Source organism: Hyla sarda, chromosome 3 (genome assembly GCF_029499605.1).
Source record: "Hyla sarda isolate aHylSar1 chromosome 3, aHylSar1.hap1, whole genome shotgun sequence".
Taxonomy (NCBI): domain Eukaryota; kingdom Metazoa; phylum Chordata; class Amphibia; order Anura; family Hylidae; genus Hyla; species Hyla sarda.
Window position 1 is genome coordinate 194,760,175 of NC_079191.1, and position 24,890 is coordinate 194,785,064.

The 24,890-nt window shown below is 43.0% G+C and overlaps 2 protein-coding genes and 1 long non-coding RNA gene across 5 annotated transcripts in view; 2 read left to right on the plus strand and 1 right to left on the minus strand.

The window, feature by feature from the left end:
• Positions 1–10: 10 nt before the first annotated feature.
• Positions 11–12,376, plus strand: LOC130361997 (uncharacterized). Of its 2 annotated transcripts, none has more exons than XM_056565816.1 (2): positions 11–223; positions 12,237–12,376. In XM_056565816.1, the coding sequence occupies exons 1-2, from the start codon at positions 11–13 to the stop codon at positions 12,327–12,329; spliced, it is 306 nt and encodes a 101-aa protein (XP_056421791.1). In that variant the 3' UTR covers positions 12,330–12,376. The 2 variants fall into 2 exon arrangements, with proteins under 2 accessions (XP_056421791.1, XP_056421790.1); XM_056565815.1 differs by having other exon boundaries at positions 12,234–12,373.
• Positions 3,844–24,890, minus strand: part of LOC130361999 (uncharacterized) — a 70,777-nt gene continuing 49,730 nt past the window's right edge. Inside the window, exon 3 of the long non-coding RNA XR_008891229.1 lies at positions 3,844–4,434. This is a non-coding gene — a long non-coding RNA (uncharacterized LOC130361999). The remainder of the gene's footprint in view (positions 4,435–24,890) is intronic.
• Positions 12,639–23,591, plus strand: PTP4A1 (protein tyrosine phosphatase 4A1). Of its 2 annotated transcripts, none has more exons than XM_056565812.1 (5): positions 12,639–12,777; positions 13,458–13,550; positions 15,341–15,471; positions 17,360–17,434; positions 19,525–23,591. In XM_056565812.1, exons 1-5 carry the CDS (start codon positions 12,673–12,675, stop codon positions 19,640–19,642), a joined length of 522 nt encoding a protein of 173 aa, XP_056421787.1. In that variant the 5' UTR covers positions 12,639–12,672; the 3' UTR covers positions 19,643–23,591. The 2 variants fall into 2 exon arrangements, with proteins under 2 accessions (XP_056421787.1, XP_056421788.1); XM_056565813.1 differs by having other exon boundaries at positions 19,529–23,591.

Genomic DNA, 24,890 nt, shown 5'->3' on the forward strand with positions numbered 1-24,890 from the left:
GCCGCGTCCCATGCTGTTTACTGGTCACGGAGGAGAAGTCTGTGCGAGGAGGTCGGGGCCGCATCCAGCCCGTCACCGGAGCCCACCACACCGCGCCAAAGCTACGGCATCCAGCCGTCTCCTGTATGCTCCATCACCGCCCGCCCCGCGGCCTCACCACCGATTCTTCCTAGGGACCGTCTGTATGATTAAGATACAATCTTCAATGAGTAAGCATAGCCCTGTAAGTATCGGCGCGCGCTGTCTTCCCGTTATGGCGGCTTGTGTGCTTCGTCTCCAGAAATGGACGGGCAGGTCGCCATTGTGTACTCTGCCGTCCTCTGGCGCTTTGTATTGTCTCCAGTGTAAACCGGGATTAGATTCGGTGTCATGTGATGTACGGGATTATGGAGTGAGGACAGGTCAGGGCATGTCTGTCACCAGCTGCTACATGACTGCGTTATTGTCTCCAGCTGGCGTTTTCTTAGGCTGGGTTCACACTGATGCTTTATCTGTGATGTACGACTTTTTGTAAACTAGGGGCAGATTTAACAACCTGTTTAGAGGAAAAGTAGCAGTTGCCCATAGCAACCAATTTTTCAGAGGCCTTTAAAAAAATGAAAGCAGTGATCTGACTGGTTTCTATGGGCAACTCCGCACCACTTCCTGTAGACAGGTTTTATAAATCTCCCCATATGTACTTTTTGTGTTAAGGCATGATCTATGCCAGTGTTTCCCAACCAGGGTGCCTCCTGCTGTTGCAAAACTACAATGCTGGGGCATGCCCGGACAGCTGAGGGCTGTTTGGGCATGCTGGGAGTTTTAGCTTTTGCAACAGCAGGAGGCACGTTGGTTAGGGAAACCCTGATCTGTGCCATACAGTTAACATTGAAATACACAGTAAAATGTATGAAATAGACCCTGCAAACCGTTTTTAGATGTACACCATATGTTTGCATCAGGTACTCCATAAAAACCAATGGCTGCGTCAATGTGGTGGTTTTATACTGTGTAAATGTTCAGCGGAAAAAAAACACAACACAGGGTTACATTATATGCCAGGGGTGCGCAACTATTTTTAGTGTATTGTAGTTTAGTCCACAATAATTGAATCCACAATAAATTTGATTCCACTCAAGTACACCCAAGCAAAATAGATGAGCCATAAAGATGGTAGTCTCCAAACTAGGGAGCAACAGTTTATCAGTTTGGCCGATAATCACGATTTTGGACATTATCGGTATCGGCAATTACCTTGCCGATATGCTGATAATTCCCCGGCCAGAGGCCGCCGCTGTCTCATTGCCTCCCCCATCCCTGGTTTTATAATGACCTGTTCCTGGGGTCCGCGCTACCTCTAGCTCCTGCAACGTTTTCACGCAGCGCAATGACGAGTGACGTCAACGCGACATCACCGCCAGTGCGCACAGTGACAGCTCGGGACACTGCCGGAGCCAGAAGTTCGGACCCCGGGAACAGGTAATAAATATAAAACCGGGGCTGTGGTGGAGGCAATGGGACTAGGGAGGACCTCAGGGCAGGTGGGGGGGGGGGAGAAGCGGGAGCCGCTGGACTCTGGCCCCGCAAAAGCCCCTGCAGTTCATTGATTTAAAGCGCCCGCATTAAATCATTGATCTGCAGTGGCTTCTGCGGGTCCATGTGGGGGGGATAGCCGATGACTTGTACCGAAACATCGGTATAAGTTATCGGCCTGAAAGGTCAGGTTATCGATATGTCGATCCCTACTCCAAACCCGCTGTGTGACCACCAAACAGTACCCTCCAAATGCAGTATAACTGTAAAAGATCTGCCACAGTGGGGTAAGATGAACTTCAGACCGCCCTATAAAAGGTAGAGATGAGGTAAAAATGCAGAGGAGCTAATGTGTTCATATATCAAAAGCCCCTTGTGATAGAATGCCTTGAGCCCCATGGAAATGGTCATATGGAGAGATACGGCAGTCATAAGGAGATGGATGTGGCCTGACAGACCGTCTGAGTGTCCCGCATGATGAATGAGCAACGGCTCATGACTACTCAGAGACTACCTTTTTATAGGGTGGTCTGAAGTTGATCTTGCCCCACTGGGGGGATCTTTTACAGTTATCATACTGGGTTTGAAGGGTACTGCTTGGTCCTCACACAGCGGGTTTGGAGGCTCCAATCTTTATTTTTACAGGCATTGTGGCTCATCTATTTTGCTTGTCTATCCACTCAAGTACACCCAAGAATCCATAGGATTCTTCAAAGTAAGCCAGCCAGGTGTCTGTTGCTCCTTCAGTGTCAGCATTGAAGCATCTGGCTTAACAGTGTGCTGAGACCCAAAACTTTACCCCAGGGATTTCCCCCAAAAGGTGTCTTTACCCCAAATTCACTTGTTACAGGAAAACGTATGGTTTGCCATAGGTCACCCAGGAAGTCCACTTGTAAAGGCAGGGATTGTGGTTTAGATAGCTCCTGTAACTAGTCCCTGTGTAGTTTCTGCCTTAAAGGGGAATTTCTGTGGAACATTTTTATTTTATTTTTTTAAATCAACTGGTGCCAGAAAGTTAAACAGATCTGTAAATTACTTCTATAAAAAAAAAAATCTTAATCCTTCTAGTACTTTTTAAGGGCTATATACTAGGGATCGACCGATTATCGGTTGGGCAGATATTCACGATTTAGGATGTTATCAGCAATAACCTTGCCCCGGCCAGAGACCGCCGCTGCCCTATTGCCTCCCCATCCCCGTTTTATAATTACCTGTTCCCAGGGTCCACGCTACTTCTGGCTCCTGCGTCGTCGTGCTGTGCGCTGCGCAATGACGAGTGACGTCCTCAACGCAAAGTCACCGTCAGTGCGCACAGTGACAGCTCAGGACGCCGCTGGAGCCAGAAGTAGCGCGGACCCTGGGTCCCGGGAACAGGTAATTATAAAACCGGGGATGGGAGAGGCAATGGGGCAGTGGTTTGACTAAGGACCGGTAGGGAGAGAAAAGCGGGCGGCGGTCTCTGGCCCTGCAAAAGCCGCTGCAGTTCATTGATTTAAAGCACCCTTCTTCGGGGCCTGGGGTTGGAGAAATAGCCGCTAACTTATACCGGAATATCGGTATAAATTATCTGCCTGAAAGGCCATAGATTATCGGGCCTGAAAAATCTATCGGTCGATACCAACTATATACTACAGAGGAAATGCTGATCTTTTTAGATTTCTCAGTCATAACCACAGTGCTCTCTGCTGACCTCTGCTGTCCATTTTAAGAACTGTCCAGAGCAGGAGAAAATCCTCATAGCAAACATGCTGCTCTGGACATTAGGGCTGGGCGGTACACCGGTTCATACCGAATTTTTTGGGCTGCACGTTATGAATTTTCATACCACAATACTGGTTGGGCTCCTCCCCCTAGTGAATGTATTATCAGCCTAGCGCAGCGCATCTGGGGAACTAATCCTATGTGACCCGCCATCGCTGTTCTGCCCCCCCCCCCCCCCATATTAATCTGCCCAGCAGGGCACTTCTCACCGATGTCACGTTCAAGCACTGCCCTCACGTTCAAGCTTCTTACATGACAGTGGGCTCAGCCTGTCACTGGCCGGGGCGGGGCATCGCTCCGGCCGTTGATAGGCTGACGGCTGTCCAGCGTTCCAGTCCCCAGTGTGTGACCCCCGACGTAGGCGAGTTTAAAGTTTATTTTCTCTGTTTTGCAGCCCGGGCATAGGGATACAGCGGATAGCAGTGGTCTCCAACCTGCGAACCTCCAGCTTTTGAAAAACTACAACTCCCAGCATGCCCGGACAGCCAACGGCTGTCCGGGCATGCTGGGAGTTGTAGTTCTGCAACAGCTGGAGGTCCGCAGGTTGGAGACCACTGGCGTACAGTGAGTTTCTGCGCCAGCGGCCCCCAACAAAGAGGAGGGCAGTGCTTGAACGTAACATCTGAGTGAGGGTGGGAATGACACTTGTTGGTGCTCACTCCTGTCCTATCAGACTGCAGCATGGAAACAGGAGGCAGTTACAGGGCAGCCTGCACTGATTGGATGAAAAGACCCAGCAGAACAGGGAGGAAGTAGTCATGCGGAGTGAGGGTGTCAACAACCAGTGAGCAACAGAAAGAAGGAATTTGAGAGAATAAGGCTGGGTTCACATCACGCTTTTACCAATACGTGACCGCCCGTGTGTAATTTCAATGAGCTGACTGAAGTGAAACGCTGACTCTGGTCGGCTCCTTTTTGCCCTGTATGCGGTTTTCCACCTGACCTCAAACTGTGGTAGACTACGGTTTTAGGTGCGGTGGGAGTTATTTGGTTATAACAAGGGGTGTTGTGCATGGTGTCAAAACATAGTGTTCCAAGACATGGTTGCTACCTGCAAATTGGGAGGTTCCATCAAGGTGTAGACTTTGTGACCAGTGCCGCTACTGGGAGTCTTGTTATAGTTGGGGGGCCGCATGGATTCCATTCAATATCAGCAGATACCTGAGAATAATGTAGATGAATCGGTCACAAAATTGAAATGAGGCTGGATATTTCAAAAAGTAAATGACCCAAAACACTGATCAATATCTACTCTGGCATTTATGAAGAGGAGCAAGTACAATATTGCCCATCCCAGTCTCCAGACCTGAATATCATTGAAAATCTGTGGTGTGATGGGAGCGGGCTGTCCTTGCTCGACAACCAGGAAACCGAACTTAAGTGGAGATGTTTTAAAAGGAGACATGATTCAAAATCCCTTCATCCAGACACTCGTTACAGAACATAGGAAGCATCTAGAGGCTGTTATTTCTGTTGTGGTGCCCAAATTTATGCACCGGCCTACTTTTGTTTTAATGCAGATTGCATATCTTCTGTTCATCCAATAAACCTCATTTCACTAACAAAATATTAGTATTTCAGATTTTTGATAGGTCAAAATTACATCCAAAGACCCAATTATATATAAATGAAAATTGTTAGGGGTGCCTAAACACTTAGGCTAGGTTCACATCACAATTTAACCATCCGATTATCAGACCGTAAAATCTGACTGCAAAAAATTGTATACAATCGTATGTGAAAATTTCTTTGCTATCGGATTTTATAATCGTACAGATGAAAATTCCATCCGATTTTCAATAAAAATCTGATCCCGTTTTTAAAATTAACGTGTATGGCAATAAAGTTTTGTTTTGAAGTCTACTGCACATACGCACTAAAAAATTGTGTGCAATTAATCTGATTCCATGTGATTTTACATAGAAATCAATAGAAATAAGTAAAATAAAAAATTTAGATCAGATTTATAATCTGGACGAAAAATCGTGGTCAACCCCATTTTACCTCCAATCTTAAATCGTTCAAAATCGGATACGGATCAAAACTGATGCATTTGTTAATCATTAATGAATGGAAGTCAATGGATACGGCTTGACATGCAGATTTGTACAATTTCAAAGTTAAAAATCGTGAGGAAGTAGGATGGTAAAATCGTGATGTGAATGCACCCTTACATACAACTGTAACAAAAAATTTTAAATTTTTTAGGGGGATAGGACAGGTACTGTTTAACAAACTTATGGAAGAGAAAACCACATTTATGCATAAAATCCAACAACTTATTTGAGGGGAAATATCACCCTTGTCTGCTGTTTACTGGGATGAGGTATCCACTTTCCAGCAGGCTATAATAGCAACGTTAAGTCAAGGGCCTGTTTCATAGCTCATTGAGTGGAGTAGACTAGATGGGAAGCTTTTCATGCCTTCCACAGTTGACCAGTGTCTCTTGGGATAAAGCCCCTTTTGGGAACCTTGAAGTAGCAAAGATCTCCAAGAAACTGGCTCTCTAAGACGCCCCATAGATAAGAGCTGAGTTCTGTAGTTTTGATGCTGCCTTTGTCACTTGTCATTGCCACAGAAGTTTGTATAGTTTTGTCTGACCACCGTGCTCTCTGCTGACACGTCAGTCAGTGTCAGGAATTGTCCAAAGGAGGAGAGGTTTGCTCTGCATGATTGGCTCCTACAGTGCCTGACACAGCTCTCAGCAGAGAGCACTGTGGTCAGACAGAAAGGAACTATACATGTTCCTCTGTAGTATACAGCAGATACGTACTGGAAGGATTAAGCTTTTTAAAGAGGTCATTTACAAATCTAACTTTTTGGCACCACTTAAGTTTTCCACTGGGGTACCCCTTTTAAAGCCTCTGAAAAAGCACTTTAGAGGTGGTCTTGTCTTCCTTGTAGGGGGTGTAGGCTTGTCTGCATCTTCAGTTGCTTAATGATCAGAACTGGCTGGCTTTATCAAACTCCGGTTGTAGAGCGCTTCGGCTTTAAAGAATGGAAGGAGGATGTCTCTGCTGTTTGCGATCCCCTGCCAGGGGTAGTTTTTCCCAATTTACCCCCCAAAAAGCATTAAAAAAAAAAAATTAATACACACATTTGGTATTGCCGCGTGCGTAAGAGTCTGAACTATTAAAATATATTGTTAATTATCCCGTGCGGTGAACGGCGTAAACATAAAAAAATAAGTCAAAAATTGATGCTTTTTTTTTTTGGCACATTTTATTCCACAAAAAAATTAATAAAGTAAAACCTAAGCTAAAGTGATACTGATAGAAAACTACAGATAATGGTGCCAAAAATGAGCCCTCATATCGCCCCATATACGGAAAAATGAGAAAGTTATAGGTGGTCAAAATAGGGCAATTTCAAACATACTAATTTTGTTAAAATGGTTTGAGATTTTTTTTTTTTAAGCGGTACAATTATAGAAAAGTGTACAATAGAAGACAAATCCTTGGCACTTCTGAAGTCTCTAAGTTGGTGTCCCACTATTATAGCGTGCGGTCGTATGTACTACTGATGTGTAGTGTCCTGCATATTGGTGGTGCTCACGTGTACAAGTAGGATAATCAATTCCAAGTGCAAGATAAGAACTGAGCACTCACCCAGGATTATGCAGTTAAAACGTCTTTTCTTTATTCAAGCGTACATCAGGTACCAGAGCGATACGGGAGAGCGGACAGGTGCTGTGGCGTGGGGGGTAGGCCCTCTCCCGTATCACTCTGGTACCTGATGTACGCTTGAATAAAGAAAAGACGTTTTAACTGCATAATCCTGGGTGAGTGCTCAGTTCTTATCTTGCACTTGGAATCCTTTATAGAAAAGCATATAACATGGGTATCATTTTAATCGTATTGACCCAATAAAGAGAACATGTCATTTTTACCGGAAAGTGTACAGCGTGAAAACAAAACCTTCCAAAATTTGCTAAATTGCGTTTTTCTTTTCAATTTTCCCACATAAATAATTGTTTGGTTGCGCCGTACATTTTATGGTAAAATAAGTGAGTAATTACAATGTACAATTGGTGATGCAAAAAACAAGCCCTCATATGGGTCTGTGGATGGAAATGAGTTATGATTTTTAGGAGAGGAGGAAAAAACGAAAATGCAAAAATAAATTGGTCTGATCCTTAAGGCCAAAATGGGCCTGGTCCTTAAAGGACATCTGCAGCGTGATTAACTCTTATCCCCTATCCTGTGATCTCCTGTTGGGGGCCGTGGCTATCCCGTGCAGGGGGCGTGCCGGCAGCAGCATGACGTTGCATGAGCGCTATGGCGGCGCCCCGTTAGGGAGATCGTGGGGGTCCCAGCTGTCGGACCCCCCCACAATCAATTATCCCCTATCCTGTGGATAGGGGATAAGTGTCATACCGCTGCAGTTGTCCTTTAAGGGGTTAAGGTGTTGTGCTGGTCAGTGTACTTAGGGTGTGGTATTGTTTGAGGTTTATGCATTCTGTTACTTAACCTACCGGGTTATGTGTTGCCGACTTAACTCCTTAAGGACCAGAGGGTTTTCCATTTTTGCACTTTCGTTATTCCTCCTTACCTTTTAAAAAATCATAACACTTTCCATTTTGCACCTAAAAATCCATATGGCTTATTTTTTGCACCACCAATTCTACTTTGCAATGACATCAGTCATTTTACCCAAAAATCTACGGCAAAACGTAAAAAAAATCTTTGAGACAAAATTGAAGAAAAATGCAATTTTGTAACTTTTGGGTGCTTCTGTTTCTACGCAGTAAAATTTTCGGTGAGTGACACATTCTCTTTATTTAGGTCCATACGATTAAAATGATACCCTACTTATGTAGGTTTGATTTTGTCGTACTTCCGGAAAAAATCATAACTACATGCAGGAAAATGTATAAGTTTAAAATTGTCATCCCTATGACCCCTATAACTTTTTTATTTTACCGCCTATGGGGCGTTATGAGGGCTCATTTTTTGCGCCGTGATCTGAAGTTTTTAGTGGTACCATTTATGTATTGATCGGACTTTTTATTTTTTTTATGATAAAAAGTGACCAAAAATACACTATTTTGGACATTGGAATTTTTTGCGCGTACGCCATTGACTGTGCGGTTTAATTAACAATATATTTTTTATAATTCAGACATTTCCGCATGCGGCGATACCACGTTTTTATTATTTACACCGTTTTTTTTTTTTTTTTTTTAAATAGGGAAAAGGGGGGCGATTCAAACTTTTATTAGGGGAGGTGTTAAATAACTTTTTCAACTTTTTTTTTATGCAGTGTTATAGCTCCCATAGGGACCTATAACACTACACACACTGATTTTCATCATTGATCACTGGTTTCTCTTAAGAAATCGGTGATCGATGATTCTGCTGCTTGACAGCTCATCCCTGGATCTCAGGCACTGAGCATTCATCTGGCAATCGGACACCAGGAGGCATGGTAGGAGACCCTCCTCGTGTACTACAGCTGTTCGGGACACCGCGATTTCGCCGCGGCGATCCCGAACAGCTCCCTGAGCATGTTATCACTTTAGACGCGGCGTTAAACTTTGTCGTGGCCCCGCGTTATAGAAAGGGAAAGGACTCGGGACGTACCGGTCTTTAAGGGGTGCCCCCAGACGCAGTTATGGGCACAGATCAACCGCTCTTAAGGTTTAATGTTTTCCATTCAGGTGTGTAACGTTTGTGACACGAGCACGAGTGTTAAGCCTATCAGACCAATAATGTATGTTAACGGTCTGTTTTATGTGCAAGTTTGACAATTTTTTTTTTTTTTTTTACAATTTTAGCCAATAAAATGTCAGAAAGGCAATGATTAATCTCTCCTAATATGTCTAGGATGGCTTCAGTGATTATTGCCTTGTAAGAAGCATTAGAAACAGGGTCACCTACACTAGCTACCTGTGTATTCGCACTAGTGTCTGTGCCCCTGCTCTGTTTCCCTTTAATGCCATGTGACAGTTTCTCAGGCTTTTCAGTTTTTTTTTTTAGTTCTGATCAACCCCATTCATCTGCAAAAAAAAGGATTTTCCTCATGTAAAATTAGATCAATGAGGTTCTATGGAGATGCTTTGATCTGTATAAGGAATCTGAGTCCTCCTAAAAGTCCCTTAGGAGGACTTATAGTGTGTTTCACCCCTTAAGAACCGAGCGTTTTTCTGTTTTTGCACGAAAAAATTTTTCCTACTCACCTTTCAAAAATCATAACCCTTTCAATTTGACCCCTAAAAAAACCCATGAGGGCTTTTTTCCCTTTTTTTTTTTTTTTTGCGTCATCAATTCTACTTTGTAAAGACATCAGTCATTTTACAAAAAATCTGTTGAAACGGGGAAAAAATCATTGTACAACAAAATTGAGGAAAAAGCCATTTTGTTAATTTTGGGGGCTTCTGTTTCTACGCAGTACATTTTCAGTAAAGTTTTTCAGTACCACTTTTGTTTTGATCACTTTTTATGAATTTTTTTTTTTATGGTATAAAGTGACCAAAAATGTTTTGCACGTTGGAATTTTTTTTGGCGCTTACGCCATTGACCGTATTGTTTAATTAACAATATATTTTTATAGTTCGGACATTTATGCAAGTGGCGATGGCACATATGTTTTTTTTTTTTTTATGGTTTATATATTTTTATATGGACTTTAGGGGACTTTTTAGGAGGAATCATTAGTCCTCATACAGATTAATGTGCTTCCATAAAACCACATTGATCTCTGTGCCAAACTCCGGAATCCGTGGCTGATAACCCTCTAGGGGTCTCCAGACAGGTTCACCGGAAGGGGGCTCTGGTAAAATCGCCTGGGCCACTCGCACTAGTGCCATCCACTGGGGCACTTTCATGGGGGGTGCGTGGCCTCGCCTGGCGGCATCTCCGCCGCCGTACGGGGGTTCTCCATCAGTACGAGATGATGAGGACAATGAAGAACACAGGAATGTTGGATCTTCATCGTCCTCACTGACAGATTCGGAGTCGGCGGCAAGAAAAGCGTATGCCTCGGCTGCCGAAAATGCCTGGCGAGCCATCGCCTTTTTCTGCGGGGGCAGGGGGGGGGTGTGGGGTGGCAGGGATGTATGTAGTGTGTGTGCTTGGTATATACTATATATAACTGTTATATGGACAAAAATAAAAAGCTTCGGCCAAAAAAATGGGGGGCCAAATGCAGCGCCCTGAACCCCTAATAGGGCCAGGGTCAAGCTAAAAAAAAATCTCAGGCAGACCCATGGGGACCTATTTGGGGGTTAAGGGGGAATTTTTTATTTAAACTTTTATTTCACTGTTTTACACTATTTTTCCTACCTTTCCCTGGGGGGGGGGGGGGGGGGTTTCTGTCCCTGCTCTATGGGGGATCGTCTGTCCTGAGGGGGCTGACTGAACTCAGCTAATGGGCAGAGCTGCAAGAAGATGCAGTTAACCCCTCCCCCACCGGCTGCTATTGGTTGAATGATCGTCCAGCCAATAGCAGCGCTCCTGGGGGGTGACTAAATCGCCACCTCCCCATAGATAGTGGGTGATAGGGGGTGTATTGTACACCCCCGATCACCTTGTATCTTCGGGTCAGCGGGTCACACGTGACCCGTATGACCCGAATCGTGGCAGATCGTTAGTGTGAATTCACAAACGATCTGCCGCGATCGCCGACATAGGGGGGTGGGGGGGTGCGGTGTTCTGATGACCGGGGACCGAAATTCCCACGGGCGTATGGATACACCCTGGGTCCTTTAGTGGTTAAGGGGATTACAAAAATAATATATAGATAGCCCACATATGGGACTATTGTGGTATACATGGAGTTGTAGCTCCCTGGTATTACCACCCTGCAGTTTACATGGCTGGCCATCCAGCTTTCCTAGTCTCCTGAAGACACACTGGTAAAATTATCAAAACCTGTGTGGAAAAGTGGTGCAGTTGCCCATAGCAACCCATCAGATTGCCTTTTTACTTTTGAAAAAAAAGGCCTCTGAAAAAGCGATCTGAGCTATGTGCAATTGCCCCACTCTTCCTCTTATGACGTTTTGATGAATCTCCCCCATCATCTGTAGACTTCATAAGACTGGGAAAGCTGGGTAACAGGCAGTTAACAGGGAACAGCGTTTCCACTGCCTGTCGCCCAATTTTCAGCTTCATGAAGCCCCAGCAGTGATGTCTCCTCGTCCTCTCACTTGTCAGTGCCCTGTCCCTAGTAGGTGGTGGTAGCCCCCCCTATCCTGACACTAACTACAGCCCATTCCCTGTATGTTACCACATGCTCCTCCATAGGACACATATTGCAGACAGAAGAACAAGGAAGCTTAACAGCAACACTTCACAGGGACATTTGCCAAAACTGTGCAAATGTCTGGTATCTGCCCCAATACAGATAGCTACTGGTGTAAGGACAGGTCTACTATTAAGGCTTGGGAAAATGACTCACTGGGTGTGAATCTGGTTTAGTTCCCCGTATTGATCTTACAGATAAGGGTGGATGTGTATTTTTGCTTTGAAGTTGCAAATTTTCACAACTGTGCTTTGTTTTACAGGATCCAGTAAAGTGGAAGGGGGCGACTTATCAATCTGTCCAGAAGAAAAGTTGCAAAGTTTTCCATAGGAACCAATCTGATCGTTTTTTTTTTTTTTTCCCCAGAGGCCTTTTCAAAAATGAAAGGAGTGATCTGATTGGTTGCTATGGGAAATTCAGCAACGTTTCCTCTAGACAGATTTTGATAACACCCACCCCCACGGTAGACAATAATGGAAATATTCATCCAATACAGTAGTTTCTTACCAAAGGTTGAGTCTCAAGACTGTTTATAGGCAGAGACCCAGTTAGAAACTCCTGATTTTGGCTGACTTCCTGATTGTCCTTTATTTCCGGTAACTACAGGCCTAGAATACGTATACAGTTATTCTCCAGTAATGTTATACTGCAGAAATATCGCTGTCCTAATTGTTCCATACTTTAGGAGTTGAGACTCACTATTTTTTTCTCCCTAACAGCAGTTCTGTGGTGTTCTTGGTCACACATTTATGGAGTTTCTGAAGGGCAGTGGAGACTACTGCCAGGCACAGCATGACCTCTATGCAGACAAGTGAACTGTAAAAGAAATTCATTACTACTCCACTAAAAAACCCCCCTAAGAGCAATCAACCTGGACAAGAAGTGTTGGATTGAATTTGGCAGCGCACTTTAAGAGGGTGATACCTGGATGGGGTAAACGTCGGTGCACTACATGTCTTTTGTCTCAGTATAACTGGATTGAAGATTTGCAGCTTCTCGTAAGGAGGCCCATTTCATCTTCATTGCTTCCATCCAAGAAAGCACTGAGAAATTTGGAGTAGAGTGAAGCTGACTTCGGTTTAAACGTAATTTCTTTTGTGATTAACTTTGAGTTGTTTTTTTTTTCAAATATAATTTTTTTTTTCTAAATAAAAAAAAATGGCCCGAATGAACCGCCCTGCTCCAGTGGAGATAACCTACAAAAACATGAGATTTCTAATCACCCACAACCCCACTAATGCAACCTTAAATAAATTCATAGAGGTAAGTGTGAAATCTTGTTTCATATGCTACATGTCTTCTGTCCTGTTGTATGGGCTACGTTATGGAGAAGAACTTGAGTTTTCTGCAAAGGCTGAGAATATTTGTTAGGGTTATATCATGGTGGGAGGCTTATAGGAGAATCTTTAATAACGGTTGTCAATCTCCTGTACAGGGCCAAGGCTCTCACTGGGAGTGGTGCTTCATGACCCTTGCACAAAGTAGTGACCCCCTCCGTATATCTCTATAGGATAACCTCCCATAGAAATATATGGAGGAGGAGCATGTTGGCCACTGCTTTGTGCGGGGGTCGTGACAGCTACTCCCAAGAGCCGAGGCCCCATACAAGTGAGCGGGGGGTCCCAGCGGGCAGATTCCGTTACAAATGTCATAGTTGGCCCATGTAGTATTTAAATTGCCTTGTTAGGCTATGGTTTAAAGACTTCATGGCTTTACCAAGCTGTTCTTTATTGCTTGTATCCATTTTCAGACTACTTTAAAGACAGTGATAAGTACTGGGACACCACTCATAAAGGCTAGATGCTACTTATGCTTTATAGCTAAACTAACTTGTTTGTAGTTTTGCTAGGACGTGTTTTTGTATGCAGTATTTATATCAGAATTGTGTGTGTGTGTGTATGTGTATATTTTTATATTTATTATCTGTATTTTTCCCCTTACAGGAACTTAAGAAATACGGAGTTACTACAGTTGTAAGAGTGTGTGAAGCCACCTATGATACTGCCCTAGTGGAAAAAGAAGGAATTCAAGTTTTGGTATGTATGAATTAGGGCTGTGCGGTATACCGGCTCATGCCAAATACCGAAATTTTTGTGCTGCACAATATAAATTTTTCCCATACCGCAATACCGGTTTGGCCCCTCCCCCTCGGGAATGAATTAACTCAGCCGCAGCACGCTTTCCCCACATCGGGGAACTAATATGTGACCCGCGAGCACTGTTCTGCTCCCGCTCCCCCCCCCCCCCCCCCCCCCAAATTATCAGCCCAGCGGGGTACTACTCACATGTCACCCGCAAGCACTGCCCTCCTCTGTTGCGGGCCACCGCCGCTTGAACTCTATACTGTACACCAGTGGTCTCCAACCTGCTGACCTCGAGATGTAAAAAAAAAAAAATAAAAAAAATGTCAACTCCTAGCAAGCCAGGACAGCCAATGGCTGTCTGCATGCTGGGAGTTGTACTTTTGCAACAGCTGGAGGTCCGCAGGTTTGAGACCACTGCTGTACGCTGTATCCCTATGCCTGGGCTGCAAAAGGCCTTACGCTGGGGACGGGAACGTTGGACAGCAGTCTATCACCGGCCACAGCGGTGATAGGCTGACGGCTGTCTGACGTTCCAGTCCCCAGGAACAGCGTGAGGCCGACGTAGGTAAGTTAAAAGTTTATTTTGTTTATCTTTTGCAGCCCGGGCATAGGGATACAGCGTACAGCAGTGGTCTCAAACCTGCGGACCTCCAGCTGTTTCAAAACTACAACTCCCAGCATGCCCGTATAGCCGTTGGCTTTCCGGGCATGCTGGCAGTTGTAGTTTTGCAACATCCTATCTTGCTGATAGGCTATGGCTTTGCATGGATCAGCATAAGAGATCAGTGTGTGCAGTGCTATAGCTCCCTATGGGAGCTATAACACTGCAAAAAATAAGTGAAAAAAAGTTTACGAAAGTCATTTAACCCCTTCCCTAATAACTTTGAATCACCCCCCTTTTCCCATAAAAAGAACTGTGTAAATAAAACTAAACATATGTGGTATCGCCGCGTGCAGAAATGTCCGAACTATAAAAATGTATTAATTAAATCGCACGGTCAATGGCGTATGCACCAAAAAATTCCCAAATAGCGTATTTTTGGTCACTTTTTATATCATGAAAAATTAATAAAAAGTGATCAAAAAGTCTGATCAATACAAAAATGGTACCGATAAAAACTTCAGAACACGGCGCAAAAAATGAGTCCTCATACTGGCCCATATGCGGAAAAATAAAGTTATAGGGGTTAGAGGATGAGAATTTTTAACATATACATTTTCCTGCACGTAGTTAGGATTTTTTTTTCCGAAGTACGACAAAATCCAACATATATAAGTAGGGTATCATTTTAACCGTATGGACCTACAGAATAAAGAGAAGGTGGTGTTTTTACCAAAAAATGCACTGCGTAGAAACGGAAGCCCCCAAAAATTACAATTTTGTCGCTCAATGAACTTTCTCCGTTTTGACGTGGATCTTTGGGTAAAATGACTGTCACTGCAAAGTAGAATTGGTGGCGCAAAAAATAAGCCATAATAAGGAATTTTATGTGCAAAATTGAAAGCGTTATGATTTTTAGGAGGTGATGAGGAAAAAATGAGTGCAAAAACTGAAACACTGAGTCCTTAAGGGGTTAAGGGTTTAAAGGGTCTACCTGTTCTATAGAACAGTCATTCTGAAAATCAGTGGCTCAAAAGAAGACTTCACCAGTGTGTTGGTCATGCATGCAACCTGTGACCTATCAAATGAATGTTCTTATAAGCTTTTTATATTAAGTCTTGTGTTTTCGTCATAAATACAGGACTGGCCTTTTGATGATGGTGCCCCACCTTCTAGTCAGATTGTAGATGACTGGTTAAACCTTCTGAAAGCTAAATTCCGTGAAGAACCTGGCTGTTGTATTGCAGTCCATTGTGTTGCTGGGCTGGGCAGGTATGTGTTGGATATTGATATCTTAGTGGAAATGTAATTATAGCTCTTATAAACAAGTAACTATGTTTTGATGGAGTTTGCGCAGGGTTGCACTCCATCTGCAGCAGTGTCATTTTCAACCTCAGCTGTTGCAGCAATGCCAGCAATTTAATCAAGAATGACTACACTATCTGAGTTAGAGATGAGCGAACTTAAAGTAAATTCGATTCGTCAAGAACTTCTCGGCTCGGCAGTTGATGGCTTTTCCTGCATAAATTAGTTCCGCTTTCCGGTGCTCCGGTGGGCTGGAAAAGGTGGATACAGTCCTAGGAGACTCTTTCCTAGGACTGTATCCACCTTTTCCAGCCCACCGGAGCACCTGAAGGCTGAACTAATTTACGCAGGATGTCATCAACTGCCAAGCCGAGAAGTTTGTGACGAATCGAATTTACTCTAAGTTCGCTCATCTCTAACATGAGTAGTTACAATTGTGCCATTTGACATGTGTTTTAATGAACATTATATATTAATAGTTCAGACATTTATGCCATACCACATCAATGTTGGTTTACATTTATTTTAAAAATGGTGGGGGGAGGGGGAAAGGAGGGTAATTCAAACTTGGGGAAGGGGCAAACACTCGGCACTGATCAATGTGATATGGCACACATGGTTTCCAACACTGATTGAACAGCACAGAGTATGCAAGGACACCTCTGTCATCTAAACAGCTGATAAGGACACCACAATTTTATTGCGGTGGTCCCAACCAGCACCCTGAGCTAACTGACAGATATATTCTGTATTTAAGGGGTTAATGTCTGACATGGGCCCAATCAGCTGTGTCTGACATTAACCCTGGTCATGGTTGCTACCGGGACCACTCTGGTATAAAGTGTGCTTCAGATTACTGGAGCGGGCACAGAACATGTCTGTCCTTTTTCCTTAAAGGGTTAATTGTACCGGTCATGACAGAAAAATGCTTGCATACGTTACTCACTAGGTCATGCAGATGCTTTACATGTTGTTGTCTGGCTTTTGTATTTGGCTCACAAATTCTGTTCTGATGCTCACTATATCTGACAGACTGCTCAGGAATGGGCATGTCCGAGGCAAACGCTGAGCTTGACCTCACTCGCCATGCATTCACTTCCTCTTGGAGTCTCCTGTGCGGAGTCTCTTCATTCACTACAGACTGCTCTGTAACCCCTCCAGTAGTCATGCTCCAATCTGACAGACTGGAAAAGAGTGAGCACAGAGGAGTTGCTAGTGCCCCCCCTCTCTTTATTTAATGGACTTTGTGTCAGCCTTTGCTTCAGCTGGGACAAAGATGATGCTGCAGCCAGTCAGGATTATGTTCTCTATGGTATTGGGACCCCTAGTGGTTAAGATTTAATAAAGAATCTCCTTTTTATAGAATTATATTTATAAAGGTTAATGTCTTGCCAGGATGTACAACATGTTTTTAATGCTTATACTGTTCAATACTATGCAAAGGCACAGCATTGATCATTGATACTGGTGCTCTGTTTGTACAGTTTGCCTGAAGTAGACTGTATCAGAAGAGCGTTAATCCTTTGGTGTGGAGGTATTGCCCTCCGGACTCCTCCTTAACTGATCAGGATTGCTACTACTGGAAATCTGTCATTACACTTTTTAGATGCTGCGATTGGCATGGATTGTGGCATCTAAAGGGTAAAGTAAGACATCAGTGGTGAGTGCCAGCTGCTGATAGCAGCCGGTAGTCTGTGTACACAGTGAGCTCAGCTTCATGTGTTGAATGCAGCTGCTGTACACATGGAGTTCTGTGTGAAGGGGATAAGCTGTTTGTGTGGTTTTAACATAGATTGCTACTTAAACAATGTAAAAACTATCCACTGCATGTCTTTAAATTTATCTTCTCTTCTAGAGCACCTGTACTTGTTGCCCTTGCTTTAATTGAATGTGGGATGAAATATGAAGATGCAGTTCAATTTATAAGGCAGTAAGTATGCAACACACAAACTACAAACATCCATTTAAAGGATGCCTTAAATCCTCAAATAAAATGAGGATTTCATACTAAATGCATGAAAGGGTATTCCCATCTCTCTATTTAACCTTGTAATTCATGTTAAATACACAAATGATTATAATTTCCTTTCTTGCATCCATTTAACATCTTAAACGGCAGCTAATGAAAGCCGGGACCCTGGGCTAATAGCGTGCAGCACCGATCGTTGTGCCGCACGCTATTAACCCTTTAGACGAGACGTTCAAAGTTGATCGCCATGTCTAAAATTAAAGTAAGATTCCCGGCAGCTCAGTCATGCTGATTGGGACAACCACGGTGAAATCGCAATGTCTTGATTAGCTAAAACACGAGCAGAGGTCCACTTGCCTGCCTCTGTCGCATCCAATTGGCGATTGATTGCTCCAAGCCTGAAATCCAGGCTTGCGCAATCGACTGCCGATAACACTGATCTTTGCTGTCAATGCACAGCAATGATCTGTGTAGCAGATCAGTGTAGTGTAATAGCAATTGAGCGCTATAACACTGCAAAAAGTGTGAAAAAAGTTAAAGATCATTTAACCCCTTCCCTAATAAATAAGAATCGCCCTCTCTTTTTCCCATTTTAAAGAAAAATAAAACTAAATAAAAATGTGGTTTTGCCGCGTGCGGAAATGTCACTATAAAAATATTAAAGGGTACCTTTCATCAAGAGAACTTTTGATATATTATAGATTAATGTATGCAGAATAACTTTCCAATTGCATATTATCAAAAATTATGCTTCTTTCTATAAAATTTTCCAGTCTGAGATTTAGGACTCCCGCATGAGTCTGAAATCTATAAAATGGGCTTGTGTCCAGGACTGGTAGGGAGACCTCTAGTGGTCATTATTTCAAAGTGAAAAGTTAAATAGAAAGATGCATATTTTTTAATAACATGCAATTGGAAAGTTATTCTGCATACATTAATCTATAATATATCAAAAGTTTTTTTTGATGAAAGGTGCCCTTTAAGAATATTAAAAAGCAATCAAAAAGTCTGATCAATATAAAAATGGTACCGATAAAAACTTTAGATCACGGCTCAAAGAATATCGGCCCGTACGCGGAAAAATAGTTATAGGGGTCAGAAGATGACTATTTTAAATTTAGAAATTTTCTGCACTTTTTTTTTTTTTGTTTAGTAATACAATACAAGTAATACAAAATCAAACCAATCTAAGTAGGGTATTATTTAACCATATGGACCTACAAAATAAAGAGATGGTGTCATTTTTACCGAAAAATGCACTGCATAGAAATGGAAGCCCCCAAAGTTTACAAAATGGCATATTTTTTTTTTCTTCAATTTTGTTGCGTGATGACAATTGCAGTTCATACACCAGTGTTTCCCAACCAGGGTGCCTCCAGATGTTGCAAAACTACTACTACCAGCATTCCCTGGTTGGGAAACACTGGCATACACACACATAAGAGGGACTACAACTCCCAGCATGTGTCATTCAGCAGTCCCCGTCCCCCCATCATTCCCAGTATATTTATTCCCCTGCAGTCTTTACATCCCCAGCCTGTGTAATATGTCTCCTCCAGAAATCTTCCCCAGCCCCTGCAGTGCAGTATGTCTCCTCTCCCCTCACCCGCTCTGTTTCCCCTGTGCAAACATGAAACCTCCCTGTGAAAAATGAGGTCCTGTCTGTACAGAGAAGGGGGAGGGAGGAGCTGTGTCCGTCCCCACTCTCCCACTGTCTCCTTGTATTATGCAGAGCTGCGCTCTCCATCCTCCGTGAGGGGGCGTGGCTTAATTATCTGCAGACGTGCGGTGAAAGAAATCAAACCCATGGCTCTGCCCTCGATCCTCCCCACTGTAGCTTCGGAAAACTTGCCCCTCCCTTTTTCACCACACACCGGAGCCGTGGCAAAGGTGTAAAAGAGCCACATGCGGCTCCGGAGCCGCGGGTTGCCGACCCCTGACCTAGTAAATTGGATAGTCTAGATTATGCTGTATGCTTGATTTTTACTGAAACAAAGGCTTGTTTCTTTCTAGTACTATAGTTTAAACATCTTCCCTTGTTTTTTATTTAGGAAGCGCCGTGGAGCCTTTAATAGTAAACAGCTGCTTTACCTGGAGAAATATCGTCCTAAAATGCGGTTACGTTTTAAAGATCCCAATGGCCATCGTAACAACTGTTGCATTCAGTAGATGCCTCCCCTTCTATCCAAAGAAGAAAGAGGAAAATCAATATTCGACCTGACCAGGATCTAATGCGAACACCTGGCTGATGTTTTATAGGTCAAGTGATGCTTTGGGAATTGTGTAGGCACAGCCCTTCCAGTTAGGAAAATGCTGATGTCACGTAGATAAATGTAATTGAGCTTGAAATATTTGCTTATTTGTGGGGTTTTATTTTGAAGTCCCTTCTTAATACTAAACGTATGTAATCATGCAGTCATAAAAACAAATAGTTCATTTCAGCTTCCCAAACATGTATCAATGACATGAATGACAATGCCAAAACACCCAACATTTATTTTTATTTTTTAAATAGTGCAATACATGTCAGTGGTAGTTTCATTTATATAGTGGTCACTTTGACCCAGAGTTACAATAGTTTCCGTATTTATCGGCATATAAAGTCTGCGTGTTATACGCCGATAAGCCGCTGCAGTTCAATAATTTAAAGCGGGCGCTTTAAATCAATGAACTGCAGCGGCTTTGCAGGTGCAAAGACCACCAGCGCTGCCGGCTTCTCTGCCCCTGCCTGTCCTGGGGTCTAGAGCCCTGCTGCTGGCCCTTCTCTCCCCCTGGCTATTGGCACCGCTGCCCTTTCTCTCCCCCTGACTAGCGGTGCCAGCGCCCCATTGCCGGTGCCAATAGCCAGGGGGAGAGAAGCTGCGCGGGCAGTGGCGCCTACAGACAGGGGGAGAGAAGGGGCAGCGGCACCCATCCCCAGTTGCATAATTACCTGTTGCCGGGGTCGGGTCCTCGCTACTTCAGGCCTCTGGTGTGCGTCCCCTGCGTCATTGCTATGCGCCGCGCATAGCAACGACGCAGGGGACGCACACCGGAGGCCTGAAGCAGCGAGAACCCCACCCTGGCAACAGGGAATTATGCAACCCGGGGATGGGGGAGGCAACGGGGCAGCGGCGCCGGCCATGGGTGCTGCTGCCCCTTCTCTCCCCCTGGCTATCGGCGCCGGCACAGATAGCCAGCTGGAGAGAAGCGGCGGCAGTAGGGCTCTAGACCCCAGGAAAGGCAGGGGAGAGAAGCGGGCAGCGACGGCCTCTCTCCCTCTGCCTTTCCTGGGGGTGTATCGGGGGTATACACATACACACGCACCCTCATTTTACCAAGGATATTTGGATAAAAAATGTATTTTGCCCAAATATCCTTGGTAAAATTAGGGTGCGTGTTATAGGCCGGTGCGTGGTATACCCCGATAAATACGGTAAGTCTTTTCTGGACACTAACTTGAAACTGTAATCAACATGATGCTACAGGCGATCTAGAGCTGCGCAATGTGTCAATGGCTGGAAGATCAGTGGTCATGTAAAAGCTTTTAATGTAGCTCATACAGTGGGTGTCTAGTAGTGCCTCTACTGCTCACTACCTTTGCAAGGATGAGCTGTTCCTTAGAACACTGGGTGTTATCTATCTTGGACACTGGAGGAGATTTATCAAAACCTGTCTAGAGGAAAAGTTGCTGAGTTGCCTATATAAACCAATCAGATTGCTTCTTTCATTTGTCAGAGGCCTTTTCAAAAATGAAAGTGATCTGATTGGTTGCTATGGGCAACTCGGTAACTTTTCCTCTGGACAGATTTTGATAAATCTCCACCTATGTGTGTACTCCTGTTCTATGCAGAGCTTTCAGATTTTTCCTGACCAGCCATTTCTGACTTATATTTTTTAAAATGATATGCAGATTGACTTGCTTTGTCACTTATCTTCACATTTTGCAGTTATTTTTGGTTGACATTTGTCAGAATGAATTTCTAGTTTTCCAGTTATTGTCTCAACATACAATATATTAAGGTTACAATGTTTGTCCTGGAACCAATTCATATTGAAGGAGATTTATCAAGGTCTGTAGTAGATTTAATTTTTTGTGTAAAAAAAAAAAAAAGTTGCACGTACTTGCGAACGTGCAACTTTTCTATACATGGTGCGAAGTTTTGATTTCTGCTTATTCCAAAGCACATTTCTGAAATCTCCATGTAAATTTTTCTTTTTTTTTTTTTTACTTTGCAGTGGTTATGTATTTATCAAATGCAATAGTCTCTAGTAGAGTTGAGCGAACTTACAGTAAATTGGCTTTCCAAGGGCTCTGATTGCCTGGAAAAGCCCGGGATGACAGTCTTAGGTCTCCTAGGTCTGTATCCACCTTTTCCAGGCAACTGGAACCCTTGGAAAGCTGAACTAATTTATGCAGACTAAAGTAATCAACAGCTGAGCTGCAAGGTTCGCTACGAGCCAATTTACTGTAAGTTCGCTCGACTCTAGTCTCTATTTATGAAGAAAAGTCGCATATGTATTCCAGGTCCAACCTAAGTGCATACATCTGCAGAAAAGGACATTAACACCCACTTTAACAACTGTTCTTGTTCTGCATCATGGAACATGAACATTTATTATATAACTAATAACTATTTAAGATTGAAAATGCAAACTGCACACCTTGTTAATTTTAGGACACATACATGCTGGTGTACCCACTAAATAAAAAAATTGTTGTGTTAAAATGGAATATAAAGAATTTTTGGACTACGTAAATAACCCATATGTGGCACAAAAATTTGTTCCTTAAAAAAATCCATAGTAATACAGCTTTGTGCACATTTTGGGGTGGCTAACGTACTGATTTAAAAAAAAAAAAGTTGTGGCTTCTATTCATGTGCCTGTTGGTGCTGCGCTGTTTTCCTTCCGGACGCAAACTCCGGCCTCAGCGCAGCAAGACTCTGCCCACCAACGTCACAAAATGCGGGCTCAAAATTAAACAAAAAAGCCTCCATAGTACGGATATTCGTGGTGTGGCATTGTATGTTTTTTATATTTTTTTTAATTTCTGAGGGTGGATGGGTTGTTGCGGGATAGTTGGAGTGCAGCTATTTAGTGCCAGTCAGGGTGTCACCCGATGCTCCCCGTCACACTCTATCTACCCTTCATTACAAGTAGCGTTGCTAAAGAACTTCAGCTAATAACATAAGGGAAAACTCTTCTGCTTCAAAAAAATGCTTTTGTAAGTGGGTTTCCAAGGTTTTGCTTACGTGCAATTTATTTATCAAGGCAATGCGACTATTTGATAGATACATTTTTCTTTTAATTGCCATACGTTTTGAAAAGTGATCAATCTCCTTCAATGTAACTCAAGTGACCACTGTAGTTTAAAACATGTTGCCTGAATATTTGCTGCCTGCTCACTGTATGTTTACATCTTCCTCCCACATTTGCTGGAAAATTGGAGCTTGCACAGGTCACTGGTGTGCAAGTTTTTTTATTTTCCTTTTTAGAACATTGCCAATCATGCATTAAGTAGGCTTTATGCCATATAATTTCTGTTCTGTAAAAGCACACCAACCATACTGTAGCAGTCTCCAGACAAAGCCTTACTGTTTAAATTAATGTCTGCACCTTATGGTGCACCTTACATGGAGGACCTTGGTGTATTTTTATTTTATAGTAAAATGTTGCCTTTTGTCTTGTGCAGGAAGTGTAGAATATGCCATTTTCTTCCGTAACTTTTTAAACAAAATGTAGATGCTTTACCGTAGCTGGATTCTTAACGTTTCTGAAAGGTCCTTTCTTTAACTGTACATTTGGACAATTTTCCGACAATTGACTTGTGAATTATTTCATTTCCCTCTGTCTGCTTTTGCGAAGGCAGCTCTCAATGTCTGTAATATTTTGTATGCCTTTTGAGCTGTGTAATATTTGGATACTTGATTTTTGTTTTATTATGTAATTGATAAAAGTGATCTGTATCAGTGTTAGCTCAACCATATATTTATACAGTCTTGAATGTGTGGTGTTAGTACTGTGGGAGAATAAGTTACCAGTGTTTCACCAGCTTGTAAAATGTAGTATGAAAGCCTAAACCTCTAAATAAAGGATACAAAGTCTGATGCTTAATTGGGCTTGTCCTATGCATGGACTAGTATGTGTGGTGCTAGTATGTGTGGTGCATCTCCTATAGATAAAAAATATGTTTATTTTTTATAACCAAATGTCTAAACTATTGACATGCTAAAAGAGAAAACTGGTACTTAACTACTGCATCTGCTTCCATACATCTCTATAGGGAGAGCCAGAGACACAGCACTCGTGTATCTCTGGCTCTCCCATAGAGATAAATGAAGGGGGCTTTGACCACTGCTTCATAGATAAGGTGAGGCGATGTGCTGGGGCAGCACTGGTGCCTCCAGCTGTCATATTTTGGGGGTGCACACTGTGGGCCAATTTATTAATTATACTCGCACTTATTTGGAGTGCTTACGGGAAAACACCCTCACACAGTGCCTATTTGAGGGTGGAAGGATGGCTGGTGTGGCACATATGATGGGTGGGGGAAAAAATGTTGCAGGGGTCCCATAAGTCAAGATGGCAGCCGGAGGTCTCTTTACCTACTCCATGCTGCCCTTTTAGTATCCATGTGTATGGTCTGACTTCTAGCAGACTACTAATAGATTGCACTGATTAGAGCTATGCCCTGTGGGAACAAAAAATGTGTAAAGTGAATAGCCCCTCCCCAATAAAAAAAAATCATACTTTATTCCTGTTTTACGAATAAAAAAATTTGGGTATCTGTGTGCAGAAATGTCTGAGCTATTAAAATATTTATGATCCCAAATGGTGAACTGCGTAATGACCAAAACTACTGATTTTGTCACCTCACATGCCAGAAAAATGAAATATAAAGTTACAGATGTGCAAAAGTGGTACTGCAAAAAATTACAAATCAGAGTGCAAAAAATTATCCCTTATTAAGCCCCGTATATGGAAAATTTTAGTTATAAGGGGTCAATGTTTTGTGTTTATTTTTCCCCTTAACATAGCACGTAAATGTTCGTCCTGGTGTGATGGTACTTAACGCACCAGGACATACACTTATGTCTTGTAAATGACCACAAGCACTGGTGTGGTGCTCAGGGCTGTGGAGTTGGACGAAATTTTGGGTACTCTGAGTCAGCAAACAATGCTCTGACTCCTACTAAATTTAGTTTGGAATAAAAAAAAGTTTAAATGTCCCAATTCACAAAGTTTTAATTAATGAATTCTGTACTACAAGAATAAAGCAATGCATGCAGTGCCTCATGTAACCGCAAAACGAGCACGTTAAGTGACTGAAGCATGCTTTTCATGTGCTTTACTATTTGGCACACAACGCACAATTAGGAGCGGCAATACTTATACTTTCCATAGTGTTGTGTCCTGCTGTTACAGGGAATCCATA

Coding starts and splice junctions, on each gene's coding strand:
- PTP4A1 (XM_056565813.1), top strand. CDS start 12,673: ATGGCCCGAATGAACCGCCCTGCTCCAGTGGAGATAACCTACAAAAAC. Junction 13,551..15,340: donor AAGAAGGAATTCAAGTTTTG/GTATGTATGAAT, acceptor TCATAAATACAG/GACTGGCCTTTTGATGATGG. Junction 17,435..19,528: donor GCAGTTCAATTTATAAGGCA/GTAAGTATGCAA, acceptor TTATTTAGGAAG/CGCCGTGGAGCCTTTAATAG.
- LOC130361997 (XM_056565815.1), top strand. CDS start 11: ATGCTGTTTACTGGTCACGGAGGAGAAGTCTGTGCGAGGAGGTCGGGG. Junction 224..12,233: donor CAATGAGTAAGCATAGCCCT/GTAAGTATCGGC, acceptor TCTCCCTAACAG/CAGTTCTGTGGTGTTCTTGG.